The sequence below is a fragment of the Apteryx mantelli genome, chromosome 1 (genome assembly GCF_036417845.1).
Source record: "Apteryx mantelli isolate bAptMan1 chromosome 1, bAptMan1.hap1, whole genome shotgun sequence".
Classification (NCBI taxonomy): Eukaryota; Metazoa; Chordata; class Aves; order Apterygiformes; family Apterygidae; genus Apteryx; species Apteryx mantelli.
Genome location: NC_089978.1, coordinates 185,695,697 through 185,713,798, shown reverse-complemented (window position 1 = coordinate 185,713,798; position 18,102 = coordinate 185,695,697). Strand labels below are relative to the sequence as shown.

The 18,102-nt window shown below is 34.5% G+C and overlaps 1 protein-coding gene across 3 annotated transcripts in view; it reads left to right on the top strand.

The window, feature by feature from the left end:
- The window catches only part of USP15 (ubiquitin specific peptidase 15), a 65,854-nt gene that overhangs the window by 37,881 nt on the left and 9,871 nt on the right, over positions 1-18,102 (top strand). For 2 of the 3 annotated variants that reach the window (XM_067314254.1, XM_067314239.1), the window contains 5 exons: positions 2,811-2,894; positions 9,868-10,012; positions 15,110-15,283; positions 15,883-16,041; positions 16,754-16,978. In XM_067314254.1, coding sequence (XP_067170355.1) covers positions 2,811-2,894; positions 9,868-10,012; positions 15,110-15,283; positions 15,883-16,041; positions 16,754-16,978 — 787 coding nt within the window. The remainder of the gene's footprint in view (positions 1-2,810; positions 2,895-9,867; positions 10,013-15,109; positions 15,284-15,882; positions 16,042-16,753; positions 16,979-18,102) is intronic. The other variant, XM_067314248.1, reaches the window with a different exon arrangement.

Below are 18,102 nucleotides of genomic sequence, written 5' to 3'. Positions count from 1 at the left end.
TCTACAAAGACACGCTTATAAATATGAATGAACAGAATAAGTTACTTGTGAAATGCATTGGGCGACTTCAAAGCATGTTTGAGGTCATGATTACTGTTGATGATGGGAGTTACGATTGCTTGGCAGCTGATACATTGGCTCTGGACAACAGGCCTTTGGCCTTTCGGGGAACATGCTTCATTCCACTGTTGTAAACAAACACATAAGGATATGTTAAATGTAAAGCAAGCTCTGCCAATAAAACTGAAGCACTTTAGACAAGAAATCAAGTCAAACCTGTAGAGAGTCTTCTGTGCACACCAAACAGAAATTCAGGGCAGAATTGTTCTTTCTGTTTTTACTACCCAGAATCTTTCTGGTAGCTTGCCCATGGGAGAGCGTATAGTCTGGATCTAGCTGTTCCCCAAAACAGAAGGAAGGACAGTCTTCTGGTGCTGTTCTGAGTTCAGTGGTCAGCTATATCATGATGCTAAATAGATATTTACAAACTTGGGATAGGGATATTGAATGCTAGTCGTATTTCTCCTCATTGCTACTTCATTCCTATTTAAAGAGATGAAATGAAACAAATTGGTAATGCTGCTTTTCTCTTATAACAAGGTAAAATTAGGTGGAAAAAATCAAAATATCATTAAATTTTAAATGTCTTCTTGTAATCATGTTCTAAAATAACCTTAAACAAAGTCTGTAAATTCTAAAATGGTATGTTGAATCATGATGCATGCCTTAAGACCACTCAACTTTAGCATATTTAATAATTTGAGAAACTCCAGAATTAACTCAAGCATTAGTTGATCATATATTCTTGGTTCAGAATATCATTTAACTAGTCAAGGCTCAGATAAGAAAATTATGCAGAATACAGTTAACCTAACTGACAAAATCAAGTAGATATTTTTTCTTCATAATTGATTACAAGAATGCCAAACGTACCATTCTGTATACAAACATTAAATATATGTGAGTATTCAATTGATTGATTAACTTTTACCTCAAATATGTAGAGATGTAGAAAAATACTGCTGTTTATAATATTTCATAACAATATTTTCTGATGTTAAAATGCCCTCAATAAGTATGCATAGTGTAACAATGCAAACATTTTACTATTTTTGGCACAATTTGATTTATTTTTCTTAAAAACAGAAAAATCTAATCAAAAATCTTACTAGCTTTTATATATTTAAATGCAGGGAAGAGTTATTACATCTCTGAATGCAGGACTTAGTGGTGTGACCAAGAACATAAGCAGGCGTAAGCGTGTAGAAGAAGATTCTCTTATGTTTTTTGTGTCAGTATTACTTTGTATTTGATAGCAAATGCTGAGTTTTAAGTAGATATTTTAGCATACGGTCAGCAGTTCACAACCAGGAGTAAATCTACTGATTGTCATCTTTAAGAATGAAATTCCTGTGTAGCTTATTCTGGTTACTTTGAAATTTTAGGCATCAGTTATTATACATTAAGTTTTTAATACTAAAACAATATTCTATTTGAATTTGGTTTATATTATATAATAGCTTCAAATTTGTTTTGAAAATTAAGTCAATACTAAGTTTCAGTTCCAAATGACTCACTTCAAATAGCTTCTTCTAAAATAATTACATGTGTATAATTTAACTTTTGCCTTGAACTTAAATAGGAATAAACTGACTTCAATTTTATATCCTTCTTGTGGACATACTCTGAATATTTTGCTTCTTTGAAGATAATGTTGCTCAAAGAAGAGGATTTAGATTGATAAACAGAATCTACACAAAAGCTTTATGAATGTTGGTCAGAATATTTAAAAAAATTTTATTCACAGATTGATGTTGCATGTTTTCTTTTGGAAAAGGTTTATTAATAAGTTGAAAATAAATGTCCAAATGTACTTGAAAGTACATTTAAGTAAAAATGTCTATCTTGCAGATTTTAGTTCTTGAAATGTGTTTTTTAAAAAAAAAATACTGAGCATGCAGAATTTTTTGCTGCCTTAATTTTGAGATGTATTTCAAAGCTTTGCATGGACAGCTGGAGCTTGATCCAACCCAGCTGGAGCTGCATAGGGTCCACCCAAAGAAGCATGAGCTGCCTCAATACCTTTGAGTATTCAGAGCCTTTTTCATGGGTATCTGTAAGATTTGATCTAGAAAAGAAAAATACACTGCAAGATAGTTGTATGTTGTATTTAATTGTTACATTCAGAGGGTCTTTTGTGATTAAAATGTTTGTATTCTTATATTTAAAAATAGACTTATGCAGTGGGGTTGAGTAATAATGCTATTACATTTGGCTAAAGAGATTTTAAAGCTTCTTAATAATCTGCATAATATCATGGAATTTTATAACAATGTTAATAAGACAATTTTAATTAAATGGTTTCATGCTACTTTTAAACTGACCTCGGAGTATGTATCTTAATCATTTTCATATCTCATCTCAGCACCCACTTATGGTTAAATGAAAAATTCATAAAATTACCATGTTAGAAACTTTACGTTGTAGGTTTTAGAACAACAACATATCTATAGTCATATTATAAACTGAAAGCAATCTTTAGTACTGTGGTCTTTGTTTTTTGTTTTGTTTTTAGTAGAGCTCTCTCTTCAACGTGACATGAAAGTTTAAAGTGTTGTGAAGTATTTTTGCTTTTAAAAGATGAATTCTGAGAGTTGCATGTCTTGGGTATTTTTAGTGTGTAGCTGAGTTTAAAGGAAAAAAAAACTTTTTCGTGCTTGTTTATATGCATTGCTCATTTGTTAGCTTTCTTTCATAGTTTTTAATATCTCAGCATTTTTATCTAATTTATAATTTTCATATTTTTAAAGGTCCCCAGGTGCATCCAATTTTTCAACTTTACCAAAGATCTCTCCATCTCTATCAAATAATTATAACAACATGAACAACAGAAAGTAAGCAATATATCTTAAAAACTATTTCTTTAATTGAATCACCCAAATACGGCATAAGGAAATTTCCTTGTTTTGTAGTTATTAGGTTAAGCATTTGGAGGGTTTTTTTGACAACATTTGGATTGTAAATTGTTATCAGTCAGTATTTTATAGTGTAGGTGTTGAATCACATAATATCAGGAAATGAAACTCAGTTAAAGATGTTTGGTAAATTTTAGTTCTCAGTAGATGAGATACTAAAAAGAATATTGAGCACCATAAGAAAAGATAAAAGGACTCTATTCAGAGTTATCATGTTAAAAATACAAAGTGTTACAAACATTATTATCCTCCTGTCTGAGATGGCCAACAAATAAGTATAAACTACTTTTAGTTAAGGTGTTCAGGTTTTCCCTTTTTGATTGATTGAGGTATTATAGCAGCATGTATGATATCACACATTGATTTGAGACCACTAAAACTGAAGCTGTAATTGTTGTCATAGTGATTATTGCCATTAATTTTCATCAATTTAACTTCTGTGTCTTACCGCCAGGAGTTTTGAGAGAGATCGTGATTGGTGTGCCTGAGTATTACAGAGTGGAGAGTTAGTAAAAGACTTCTCACTTTTAAGGGTTTTCTCCTTTATATTGCAAATTAGAAGTTGTATAAAGTATTTGGGTTGCTTAATGTGATAAAACTATAAAAGAAGAGCTTTCATAATCCGGTGGCCAACTTTCTATGTAATCCTTTTTATTGTGCACAACTGTAAAAAGTTGGCGAATATAGAAAAACATGGAATTATTTCACTTTAACTTAACAGATGTTGGAGCATCTTTCAAATGCTTGAAACCAGAAAGCACCCATCTTTAAGGCAAGCTTGAGGAAATTGAAGAGGCTTATTCTTACCATTCAAATTGAAATTAAAATATTTTTCCGGACTTGTGTTTTGTGATCAAACATGAAGATGTTAAATATTAAAAAGGTGATATAAATATTAAATATCTTATACAATATCTTCCAGTTAAATACTGCATTTATCAGAAGTGATTTTTCGTAAGGGGTGAAGTGTCACTTGTGCTTCTACCAATTGTGAGTAGCCCCAACTCTCACTGTTAAACAGTTCAAATCCATGTATTTAACTGCAGTCTATTGTACTGTGTGTGTGAATGTGTAGTAAATTATTAAAAAATAAAAATAAAAATAGTTTGTTGTATCTATGATTGTATGAAAAATTACTTGACCGGAGGTGAGCCTCTAGCTGAGAACTAATCTCTCCTTTCCCCATTGCTTATGCAAAAGACAGTTGTAATGCCTAAAGCAAAGCTTAACAATCACTGTTTTCTAAGGAGACCAGATTTTAAATCAAGTCAGTAAGCTTTTTTTTCGTTTGTTTCTGGGTTTTTTTGTGTTAACATATGTTATCATCTCCCTAGTGATGGTGTAGCTATTTTTAGGAAGCACTTATGAAACCTGTTGCCAGCTCTTGCAGCTTTTAAAGACACTTTCCTCACTTGCTTTAACTGATTTTTTTTGTTTGTTTTGTTTTGAAGCCAAAATGGGAGTTTTTAGAAGTTCTGTCGAATTAATTTTTTTGAATTTGAGGATTTTAAATAGAAATGAATGCTTAAGAGGAAGTGATAGAAGATTCAGATTTGATACAGAATTTGCCCTTCGAAGTGCCCTAAGTATAACTTAAATATTTGGAAACTAGATAGTAGGAGCATGTTCTCTGTAGTGTTGTGAAATACTAGCCATTTTTCCCTTGTAACTCAAAACACTGTTTATCTGGTTGTCAGGCAACACAGATATTCAATGCAAAAGTATGTGTTTTTCCTTACAATGCGGTTATCTAATTATGATAAGTTTAAAATGAAAAGTATATAAAAAACATAAATTTGTAATTCACTACAATATATAATAAAAGAGAACCTTTAGCAGCACTTTTATGGAATGCATGTTCAAGATGAAGTACCTCAGTAATAGAGAAGTCGTATGAATTTATGTACAGATTATGTGTTTTAAAGTATGTAATGTTGCACTAAGAATTTTTGGCTTCAAAAGATAATTGAAAAATACATTTCTGTATTTAATTGTATTAAATCATTCTGGGATAAAATTGGTTTCTTCCTATTTTCCACTCTTCCCCCAGATAAACTTCTCCTTTTCCATTACTTAATGCTACCTTCTTTTCATTACTTTCTTAATTAACTATTTATGTCAGCCTTGCCTGGAATTTATTTTCATATTTCTGCTTCATTGTCTCTTACATTGCATTCTATCTTTAGTACAACAGAGAAATTGTACATTTGGGGCCTCTCAGGATCCACTGGCACCTCCATATGGACATGAGATGCTATGACTCTTAAGGAAATACCAAAATATGCTTTGAAGATAATTTTAGCTGACAAAGCTGATTTCTAAGGCAGAAAAAAGGACAGTCATATATAAATTGGTTGTTTGCTGACAGATAAGTAATAATTAGCACAAGAATATTTGAACACCAAGGTTGTTTAGTAATAGTAGTAAATGCTACTAGTTGCAAGCCTGTTTTTGCAATCAGTATAGCTTGGCTATGGAGTACAAATTATGTTAGAACTCTAAAAAAAATATTATGTTCCTTTATCTAGTATATGTTTCTAGAATACTTGTCTAATCCAGGAAGTATTCTGAGTGATACTAAGCCTCAAATGGGTAAATACTTAATTATGCATTGAGCTATTCATCTGTTAGAAATAGCTGTGCAAATTTTCTCAGAACTAAAGCCTTCATTTTTGTAAACATGGGTTTAAATTACGCATTTGATGGAATGGACGATTCCCAATAGTTGATCATTGGTATTCTTTTGCCTTTATAGGTGATCTTGTTGAAAAAATAAAATAGGAGGATTAGCATAATATATGTTAGTGGATTCAGAAGCAGGGAGAGACATGCATCATTTAAGGTCATATTGAAATGTCGGTCATAAAGCAATACATTTCATAACACATATAAGGTATTTTTTTTAATTATGTGGGGAATGAGGATTTTGCTTGGTGGATTTAAATGAAAAACTTTGTTTTGTTTTCTTCATTTGTAATCATTGCTTCAGACTCCTAAAATGACATGCTTCATCATTTAGTAGTGTCAGCTTGTCAGAAGATAGACAACTGGCATTTTTGTTCACATGCTTGGTGAAGACACCAGTATTTCAATAAGCATAGTTATTGATTATATGTCACCTGTAGAAACAGTTTCTTCTTATTACATCTGACACATAGGCAGCATAGTATGAAGATGATGATTTTTTTTTTAATCTTATTTAAACAGATTATAATGTCATTGATCTCCAGATGATGATCATCAGAAATAAGAGAGTAGTCTTTGTGGAGTGGCATGGGCCTCTCCTGCTGCATCAGGCATGTCTAAAAATTGATGGAACCCAATTATGGGTTTGTCAAAGTGGCTGGTCACAAAAACACATTAACAGTACGTTGAAGTGGTTGAAATATGACAGAGCTTAGTAAGTGTTCCAAGCTTCGGATCTTCTGGGCTCGTTCTTGCTACGTACGTGCTTTTTGCAGCACCTGGTGTTGATGTATGGGACTCCACTGTCACATTGTGCAGTTTTCAAAGCTAGAGATGCTTTTCCAAACCAATTCCATGTACCAATTCCATGCTTCCCAGAACACCAACTATGCTGTGAATGCCCCAGATTACGATCTCATCACCTGAAGGCTGCTTTGAAGTTTAAAGCAAGGATACAGATAGTACATATAAGTCATTTCAACTATTGTACACACAACCCAAGATTTATAGATTTATGGATAATAAAATCTTGTTCAGAAACCTCCCTTTACCCTTTTCACTGCTCCAGGAATGCTGCCTAGCTGTTCAAGGGTCCTAAGATCATTTCCTTTTCTCTGGTCTTGCCTTGTTTTTTGATTGAGCAGCAATTTCTGTTAAGAGCCAGTGGTGTTCTCTTTTTGTTCTTGCACTTAGTAGAATGCTCTATTCTAACACTACCCCACCGATTTTTCCTGTGTTATTCCTTCCTTACAGGCAGCTTCCTAAAGGTTTACTGGAAAAGCTGATTGGGGAGGGTGGCTGTGGCAAATTAGTTCTCCTAGGGCATTTCTGTTTGAATAGAAGTTTGTATAGATTTGCCTTGGGTCTAAATTTTCTTTCCATTGTTAGCCATTTACTAATGGCTGTTAATAATCCTGTAGCTTTTGTCCAGTTTCAAAAGCGTAAAAAGCCAGAGGCAAGATGTAATTTAAATAAAAATAACTCTTCCGGAAAAAATGATGTTTGCAGACTGATAAAGCTATGAAGAGAGGTAAACTAATCTTAAACGTTCTTTTTACTTGCAGGTAGGATTCTTGATTTATATAGCCCTTTTTTCTGTTTTTCTCCAGAGAATGCATAGCAACCAAATAACTCTATACTGTCTCCTGCACATAATAGGCACTGAATTTCATCTGAAGCGTTTTGATAAAATACCACAAAAACCTGAAAATTTCTGCATATGTGCACAGTATTTAACTCAAAAAGAAAAGGAATTTGCCGGGTTCCTCATGTTCTCTGTAGTCTCTTGAGGGCCTTTATGATTGCCAGTCTGATTACTAAATCAGGTAGTATAACTATTTCACCAATTGAAAGAATAATTCTTCCTTGAAGAAAAATAAATGAATAGACCTGACTCGTGGGATGAACGTGATAACCCTGTTCGCTAAACCTCTAAAGTGTACTTCTGTGGGCAGGTACAGGAGATGAAAGAGCTTAGCAATGGCTTTCTCTTTTGAGAAATAAACTGGGATAGTTTATGTCCCATATAGCAACCCAGCTCTGAGGATCTATCTGCATTACAATTATCTTGAATTAAATTATCCTGATGTTACTCAGCTAATTTGAGGAAATCTTTCACAGGGATGCACTATGGCTAAAAGGAAGACACTGATTGCAATTTCTAACTTTCTAGTGTCCCTCCTAAAGTGACAGTTCTTGAGTGGGAGGGAAGTCTTGGAGACAGAAAGAGGGAATGAAAATCCCCAGGGAAATTGCATTCAACTAGTTTATTGTCCAACACCTCCTAAATTTCCAAAAGAGCTCTGTCTTCTGATAACCATGTGAAAAGTGTTATCTTTGAGTCAGAGGAAGAAAGTATTGGGAAGCAAGCAGAGCCAACAATTGAAATTTGCTGTGTACCCTGTATGTGTGCAGCCCATGAGAGGCGATTCACATTGCTGTTGTGCACTGTTGAACTGAGTTGGTGGGTTATGTTGTGGAGGTTGCGTTAGCTCCAATGGCAGGATTGTGCTTTTTCTTCCTGGTAGAACCAGGGTTTGCCAGTTTAAGGCAGTTGGGATTGACTGCAATGAGCTGGATTGCAGTTGCAAAAAGAGACTGAAGGTATTTTTTCCTGGGGATCTTGGCATGCATGGATGAACCAGGGACTAATGATAGGGAGGGGGAGACTGCAGAGAGAAGTTGAAGGGAATATGGGCTCCAGAGTTCAGAAAATGCCTTGTATAAAGTAGAGTGAAGGATTTAATTTAGGAATAAGTTGAACAGGCACAATGAGCTTTGCAGGGATTTGGCATGGAAAATGGCCGGTAAACACAATGCCACAATGCAAAGCAGACTAAATATCCATATATATGGAGAAGGGAAGGACTGAAAGGGAATTCAACTATTGAAAAAAGATATCAGATGTTAAGGTTTGAGAACAAGAACTCTAAGGAACAGTGGAGATATAAGCTGTACAGATTCCTGGGAGCATTAAAAAGAAGGAGAAATTTTCTTCCCCCTTCCATTTGAAATTTTCAGTAAATCTTGTTGATAAAAACAAAACAACTGTTATTCATTAAAAGGATAATTACTACACTGTGGTGACAGCTGGAATTCAGTTGGATGGGAAGAGTATTATACTGTAAAATGGAGCAGCATGACTAGAGTGTAGTATTGGGTGCTGCTGCATCCTCAAACTTTTAAGATTATAAATCTTGATTATTTGTCAGGATTAATTCATTGCACTGCATATTTTTCCTTGTCATTCTCAGTAATTGACTTTCACATTTTTGTTCAAGTTTCTTCTAATGTGAGTAACACTTAGGGAACTTTAGCCAAAGCTACTATCGCAAATATTTCATTATGATCAGTGACTGACATAGCTTAAGAAGGAGTTTAATCTTTTCATTTGGTTTGCTTTTTAATATCTGTAATATTACAGTGCATCACTACAGTGCTAGATTTTTTCACCTTTCTAGTATTCTCAAATATCCTTATTTTACTGTTTTGGGGTTCTTCTGTATTTAGTTTTTGCATGATATCATCTGGTAATAAATTACTGTAAATCTAACCATTTTACCTGCTTCAGAGTTCTCCAATTTCTCCAAATAGATGCATCATAGGAATTTCTAAGGAAGTTCTTAAAAGGCATTTTGTGCTTTTTTTTTTTTTTTTTTTCCTATGTCTCTCTCTCTCTCTCTAAAGGCTTTCCTGCATTTGCATGCTGGATTGTTCTGTCCTAGCAGGGAAGCTATAAATAGAGTATCTGATGCAGGGAAGCAGTGATGCCACAGTGGCCTTGGAAATCTCTGCTCTCACCTGTAACTCTGCATTCCCATTCCCACTGTCCTCACTGTCTTACAGTAGCAGGATGCAAAAGGGACATAAATAATTTATTGCTGCTGGTGGTGTCTAAAGTCTGAGTGTATCCATTTTGATGGAGCAGTGAAGAATGGAGTGAGCTGTGAAGCTGCTCCTATCAAAAAGGGGTAGGGATGTAATAGTTACAGTTACTGCAGTACGTTAGGGTTGGGTTGTTTGCAAAAGTGACTTTTTAAATTGAAATGTAATGTTATTACCAAAGTTAAATGTTTCTTTAAAGAACTATTGTGAACATGAAAAGATTTTAAAGTTCTAAATCATTTGAGTTTATAAAGTACTTGTATGTATTAAAGCACTAGAGAGTACATGTTTACATTGTGAAAGATGTTTTGTTTTTTTGCAGCGTGAAAAATTCAAACTATTGTCTCCCATCATATACTGCTTATAAGAACTACGATTATTCAGAGCCAGGAAGACACAATGAGCAACCAGGCCTGTGTGGCCTGAGTAACTTGGGGAATACATGTTTCATGAATTCAGCAATTCAGGTATGTGCTTTTGTAGTAAAATGAGCTTAGCTTATTATTTTAAAACTAATATTATATGATATTTTGTCATATTTGAAGCTAACATTAAGAGACTCCACTAAGTGACAAGATGGTATTAATACAGAGAAAAATAGTATTGGTATACTGGAAAAGTAGATTTACATAGCTTCTTTCATCATTTCCCCAGTTTCTGTACCGGTGACCAATGTCAAAAAGTAATTTGGCAAGCATTCTAAATGAAGGAACCCTTAAATGGGATTCTTTGCTTTCTGTAATGATTTTCATGCATATCATGAAAAATACTAGAAACAAAGTGAAATATTTATTGTAATGTTATAGTCTTTTGTCTTTTTTTGATTAACTGTATGTACTCAGCTGTAAAGAATTACACTTCCTTTACAGAGAGGGAAATAAGGAGAACACATAATAAAGATGAGAAAATGATTTTACTGTGCTGTTTTGCAAAATGTAGGGAGGAAAAAAGGCAGAATTCTGAGAAGATGCATTTAAATTCTCAGTCTTGTCTACCACTACTTACTTTTGTAAGTACATGAAAAAACAGTGTTTAGTAGTTTCCCTGGCTAGCTAATGCTATTACCATTTTTTACAAAATGTCATGTAAAGCTTTACTTTTCCATTTCTGAAATGTTATAAATAATCCTTTACACATCTGTATTATTTATCCAGTAAGGAACCTGAGGCAAGTTTCATGACTTTTCCAGAGTCCTTTGCTTTGCTACATTTGTGATATAATTTTCAGTTGAACTTTGTCTGTGGTTGAAATACTCTTATTTCTTGATACTATTTCTTGATACTGATGATGATTTTTTTATAAAAGAGAAGAGCATTTTTGCACTGCTTTATGAGTTCATTGGTAGAATAAATGTTTGATTCCACTGACAAGATAATATTCTATGTGCTAAAGAAGAGACAGCTCGTTTATTTGTAATAAACTAGTTTTGTGGTTAGAGGAGGACGGAAGAGTTGTTTTACAGGGTTTTGTCTGTCGTGTTACCTAGAATTATGTGGATTTTTTCTATAACCTCATATCAGGTATGAAATGACTGAGCAATGCAAACCATACCTCTGTTTCTCTGAAAAGAATATATTGTATTTACGATGTCTCTGTGTTCTGATAGACTAGAGATCTATCATTACAGTTGATTAGTAGTATAAAACTACCTATCTACCCTTCAGAGATCCTTTGATAAAAGTGATAGTTCTCTGTTGTCTGAAGGCATTTATGTTGGCCTGTTAATGAAGTGCAGCATGAGCTAAACTACTCTCTTGTATGTGTATGGGTTTTGCCATTTTAACTTTGCTATTAAACTTGCTGGAATATGGTGAGGATTTTTAATACCCTTGCTTGGCTGATAAACATTTAAACTTTATCTTTTTGAGATGCACTTGAATACAGATCGTAGTGCTGAAGCACTGAGCTGTCAAAAAGCTCAGTGGAAAAGTTCAATGGATTACTTGGCCTTTATTTCTAACTAGTTATCCTGCACTTTTAGCACATAGGTTAGAGTATCAGGAACCTTTGAAAATATTTTCCCCCCATCCCCACCCTTTTGAATAGCTGTTATTTCATGGATGAGATATAACTAGAATGTAAAGGCTAGCTGCTTTGAGGTGATTGCAACAGAAATACTAGTATACCTGTACTGTTACCAAAATAAAGAATATTAATTCTTTTTCTTTTAAGTGAAAGCTGCAGTGGTAAACGCATTAGTGATCAGAAGGAACCAATACTTTAATTTGCTTTTGTGTAATGCTAGAACTTTTTTTCATCAAAGCAGTCTTATTTCCAAAAACTGTAAAGTGTACTTAAGTTGCCTTTCATGTTTTTTTCCTGCTGATTATAAAGATATTAAACCTCAACCAAGCATACTTCGGAGTTAATCTTCTCCTTCCATCATCACAGTGGTTCCTTAATTACATTTGTAATTTCTTAGGGTGAAATAAAAAAACATCTTAAACACCTTCTTTAACCTCTTCGGGAAAGAAGTAGTTTCAGATACAGTTGTAAGCTAAACTTAAAAAGCTGTTGAACTTTGTTCAGTAGAAGAAATATACTAGTGATATATAGTCTGTGCATATTTACTATCCCTTCTGTATATGTAGAGTCAGAGAATAATTTGGGTCAGAAGGGACCTCAGAATGTTTTTTGGCCCACCTCTCTGATCAAAGCAGCCCCCAGGGCCTTGTTCAGTTGAGCTTTGAGTATCTTCAAGGATGGAGATTATACAGCCTGTCTGGGCCACCTATTCCTGTGTTTGACATACAATATCTGTACAAAAATATCATGCTTATGGAGTTTGTGCATTTCCTGAAATTAAGTGCCATTCTGCTAGTTCTTCAGTTGACAAACAGTTTTCTGTAGTTTTAAAGTCATTAAGTTTACTTGTTTAGCTCTTGTTATTTTCTGTTATTCTTCATCCATTGGTATACATGCTGGTTTATCAATCTTTATTTTTTCAAAGAAGTGTAGGTTAAACAGACCACATAAATATGACTGCTTTGCTGTCTAGTGGATTGATTTGATGCCTTCTGTAAGACTTCCTTGATACCTACAACACATCAGATCATAAGGAGGAGATGAGAATGTAGGCTTCCTGTCAAATTGGCTTCTGAATGCTTTTTTTTCTCCTTGATGACAGTCATAATCTTAAATAGGTCTCCTTTGCCATCCTCTCAAGAAGTAAACTTGTTCGCAATTGTTTAGCCTTGTAAGTATGTTGGAAAGATTATGCATCAGTGGATAAGTGGCCAACTGTATTAGTTCCTTTAGTAGCTACTCAAAAGTTGTCGTCTGAAATTGTAGAAAAAATAACAGCTCTGTATCTCAGATATAGCCACATTCAGATATATGTGTGCATTCCATTTCTACCGTTAATGTCTTGCCATGTTGGAATGTGAAAATAAATACAAAGAAAAAGGGTGATGATCTGTAGTAATCTTCCTGTCTCGTGTATACAAATACAAATGAATATTCTGAGAAAGTGATAAAACTAACTTATCAGATGAAAACTGATAACCTAAAAAAAATAGCTTTCTGGTGAAACAACACATTGTCAACACATTAAGCATAGTGCTTTACTAAGAACCTATAGAAGAATTTACTATTTTTGCATTACTTAATTCCTTGTTCTGGAACTGTCGTCATGCTAAGCTAATCAGCTAAGCTGATTTGACCTGCTAAACCAGTCAAAAAAAATCATTTAGACCAACAGAAAAGTGAGGAGGAAAATTACTTTTTGTCTGGTTAGTGAACTGGGTAAGCTTATGGGGTAATAGTACTTCAGATGAGTATCAGAACCAGCAGAGAAGGAGCAGGACTTCTCTCTTTGGGCAGCAGCAGTTATTTGTCACATCGCTCAGACAGAACATGAGATTTTACCTGAAGTGTAATTTTATCTATTGTTAGCTTAGCCTGGTTTGCACTGAATAGTTTCAGGGTAACTCGTGGAACTTGAGGTCCATCCATTCGGTTTTAGGCTAATGCTAAAAACAGTCTATTGACGACTCTCCACTTGACCACTTCTCTACAGCATTGAGAGACCAAGTATTTGTCCTCTTGGCTGCACTGAACAGTTCAGAATTGATAACACACATCTGTGAGGTAGGACTGTCTTTTGATGACCACTACTAGGGATAAAACTCTTTGCCACATGACAGGAGAAAAAAGAACATTCTTCAGCCCTCAGTGTTCCAAAAGGTCCTGAACATCGGGATGTTTTTTGCAATGTTTACAGAGGACTGTGATATGCTATGAGACTCAGCTCCTGTATGGAGAGCTGCCTACAGCAGAGGACTGGCTTTGCTTAGTTGTATCCCACAAATATAGTATATCCCACAAATATAATACACAGAAATAGCTTTTTTTTTTTTTTTTTTTTGCCTTTCTCAATAAAGCTGTAATTCTTCCACCCTCAGTTGCTTTATCTTAAGCAGAAGAGAGTGTGGACCCAAAATTTTTGTTCTTCCCCTTCTTTGCAGGGAGGCACATGAGAAGGATGAAATGTTTGATCTTTCTTTGAACCTTTAATAGAAGAAAGAATGCAGAAAAGTTTGTAATGCATAATGAAGAAGCTTTGATAAATCCATATGTTAAGACATGGCATATGGATCATTTCTGAGTTATTGGAGAAGTTTTTGCTTAAAGGAGTGTGAGGAGTAGCATACGCAAATTCAAAGTGGTTTCCTAAAATTGTAAGTGATATTTCAATGATTATATCCTGGTATCTATAAGTGCTGACTGAAGAAACAAACTGGTACAGAGGATAAATGATTACTTGAGTCTAAATGAAGACCCCTACTTTTCTTGAACTAGTTGAAGCTCTAAACAGCTTCACAAAATTTAAGAAAACATAGGAAGGGCTGCACTAGTTCTGACCCCCGGGGTCCAGTCCATAGTGTAGTATGCTCTCTTCAACAGCATCTGTAAGCAGATGTCTAGGAAGAGGAGGAGTAGGGCAAACATCCTACATTTCCCTTCCCTCCCCCCCCCCGCCAAAAAAAAATCTGTTTCCAACTATATTGAGCTCAAAGTTTTTTCTGAATGTGGTGTAATCTGATTAAATAAGTCCCATTGGCTCTCTCTTCCAAGTACCTATGCTGTCTCTCCTTGAGACCTTGTAAACTTTGTGCATCTATAACATCCTTCAGCAAGGAGTTTCATAAAGCTACTATTCATTTGTCAAGAACCACTTTTTTTTGTTTGTTTTAAACTTGGATGCAAATAGTGTCATCGCACTGGGCTACAGGAAGAGAGATTGTGCAAAAGTATCAGTTTTCATACACAGTACTTAAGCTTTAATTTGACTGGACTACTGTTACTGTGTCTATTAAATTCTGCTGTAAAGCTTTAGAAAACCATTATCTTTGAAGAACTCATAATGATAGCTGCAGCCAATCTTGGTTTAAGATCATTATTTGTTTCTGGAAAAGACCTGTTTTTTTTCTTGTAGGCACAAGGCATTACAGTTTAGAGTATTGTTTATGGGTACTTTAACAAAGTTCAAACGTTCTTTTTTTCAGAACTAATTCAAATCATGGTTCTTTTTATGTCTAAAAATTCTCTATTTCTATTTACAGTGTCTGAGCAACACACCTCCACTTACAGAATATTTCCTCAATGATAAATATCAAGAAGAGCTGAATTTTGACAATCCTTTAGGAATGAGAGGTGAAATAGCAAAATCTTATGCAGAGCTCATCAAGCAAATGTGGTCAGGAAAGTACAGTTATGTTACCCCAAGAGCATTTAAGGTTAGTATGGAATTTAACTTAATTTAAATACAGAAGATGTGTATTTAAATAAAAGTCAGGTGTTCATTGTGCTTTGTTCATTGTAAATTAGTTTTGTCTTCCCATCTCCATTGAGAAGCTTATCTTTGATTATTTCGGGGGTCTTTTGACTTGATATTGGACAAGATGTCAGTAAGCTTTGTCTTCTCTGAAAATAGTCTTGTTTTGAGTATTTTGTAAGAAGATGCACACCTACGTATCATGTACACTCTGTACTTCATTTCTCTTTGCACTGTGCATAGTCCTCTTTCCTTAATGAAATACTGTATTTATATATTTCAAAACTTGTTAATATTTTATGATTGTCAATAAACATGTTAATGCACTTAACTTTTACTTATCCCTCCTGTCTTTTGGTCAAATGTCTTCATCTTGCATAGTTCCTTGTTGTGGATATTTATATTTTAGAGTAGTTCTCTAATATTTTTTATAATAATTAAGATACCAGAAGTGTTAATTTTTAATTATTCTAAAGTTCTAGTGGCATTGTGCTATTAGTTAGCTCATGTTAAAGTAAACACTAGATTTTCTAAACTAAAAATTTGTATTTTTCTTTTTAGACACAAGTAGGACGATTTGCGCCACAATTTTCTGGTTATCAGCAACAAGATTGTCAAGAGCTTCTAGCTTTTCTCCTGGATGGCTTACATGAGGATTTGAATCGAATTAGGAAAAAGCCTTATATTCAGTTGAAGGATGCAGATGGGAGGCCAGACAAGGTAATGTTCTTGGTGTTGGTTTTTTTGGTTTTAGTCAAAGCTGTAGGTTGCAAGATATTTTTTACGTTTTTGAGTACTGAAAGTTTGGAACACTGATTAGGTGTCACTTTTTCTGGAAGAGATTTAAGAAAATATGCTGAGACCTTAAAATGGAGATCCTATTTACATACAAAGGTAAATTTCTGTTTATTTTGAAGAGAAGTGCTGCTGGGGGGCAGTGTTAAGGCTTTAAGTGCTTTCTGTTCAAATCATTGCTGATTTCAGCTGGAAAAACAGTTTCAATTCTTTTGTTCTTTTATTCCCATGTGTACAGTATGCAGTATACTGTCTCTCTCCAGTACTCTCACCTTGGGAAACTCCTCTAGCATTGAGCTACAAGCATCTTGATCATCTCTCTCCTAGTATGAGTTACTTCAAATAACTTTTTACGTTTTTACTTCCTTTTGTCCTGCCCTAAGCCACTTGAAGTCTCTTTCAGGAAATGTAATATCCAAAACTGTCGGAACTGGTTTCTCAGAATCTCTGTCCTAGAAAAGGCATACTTCATTTAACCCATGGTCCTGGTAGTAATAACCTTCTTACGGGGTCCTTTGGAGTAAGATTTCTCTACCTAGAGGGTAACTGAGAATGTTCTCTCAAGTACTCTTACTAATAATTCTCACTCTTCATTTCCTGCTACTTTGTCATAACCCAGGTTGTGCTCTAATTACAGGTGGTTGCTGAAGAAGCCTGGGAAAATCATTTAAAAAGAAATGATTCCATCATTGTTGATATATTTCATGGCCTTTTTAAATCCACCCTAGTCTGTCCTGAATGTGCTAAGATTTCTGTAACCTTTGATCCCTTTTGTTACTTGACACTTCCATTACCCATGAAAAAAGAACGCACTTTGGAAGTTTATTTAGTTAGAATGGATCCACTTGCTAAGCCTATGCAGGTAAGCATCTTAGTCTATATATGACACTCTTGATTCATGTGGCATAAACAGTGAATTTGAGCTCACTTATGTTTTAAAGCTTACAAGTACAACAAGTAAATCCAACAAGCTTTAGTTTTCTGGTACATGTTCTGAAGTTGCACTCTGAATATCTGAGGAAAACTATACATGTCGTCTTAGATTCTTATCAGTTTCAAGGATGATATTGGTAATTCCTTTATGACTACATCAATAATGTTTCCTAATCTTTAAAATATATAATGTGATCTTTTTTCTTTCTGCTGCTGCCATAACGAATTATTTATATGGTTATAATAAAAATAGCCTTAATCCAGGTTTAATTCCTCAGTTTATTAATCTCAAAAAACAGGATTGGTGATGGGTGATAAAGAAAAGTATGACTAAATATACTAGGTTGTCCTGAGTTCTTCTGTGCTGTCACTTAATAGTCAAAAGAAATTTTTTCAGAAGAGATTTCTTCGTTGAAAGAATCTCCTTTCCCTCCTTTTTTAGGAAGAGGTTATTATACATGTAAGAGTGACAGGAAACAGTGTATATAGATTATAATAACAAAATAATGATGAAATGGTTCTAGCTGTACCTTATGGGATAAAAGGAGGATAGGTGAAATAAATAAGACATGGGCAGTTAGGCAGACCTGCAAAATGCTTTAGCACCTGAAATCAGAGTACTAGAAGTGGGAAGGTAGAGAGGGAAAGGGAAGAGGGGGAAAGTGGTCAGAACAGTAGATTTATTTTTGTTCTCAAAGGCAATGTGAGTTAGGGTGGTTGAAGATTAAGGGACGTGTATTAACTGGCGGGAGATGAGCCTTCTAGGAATTTATTTAGTTGTGAGAATAGATTATATCTGATAATGGGAAAAAGACAGAGTTCGGATATAATCCGACAGGATTTGCACAAGGGTCACACTATAGCTGGGAATGACCCTGTTGGACAGGTGAGATGGCTATGCGGGAATGAATAGAGATTGGAAAGTACAAGTTCAGTAGAGCTATTGTGGGTCTAAGGAACCATAAGACTTCAAGAGATACCAAATACATGCTCTATGTGTAACTAATTACAAAGTTAGAAAGTCATATTTCCAGCTAATCCTGACGTTATTTA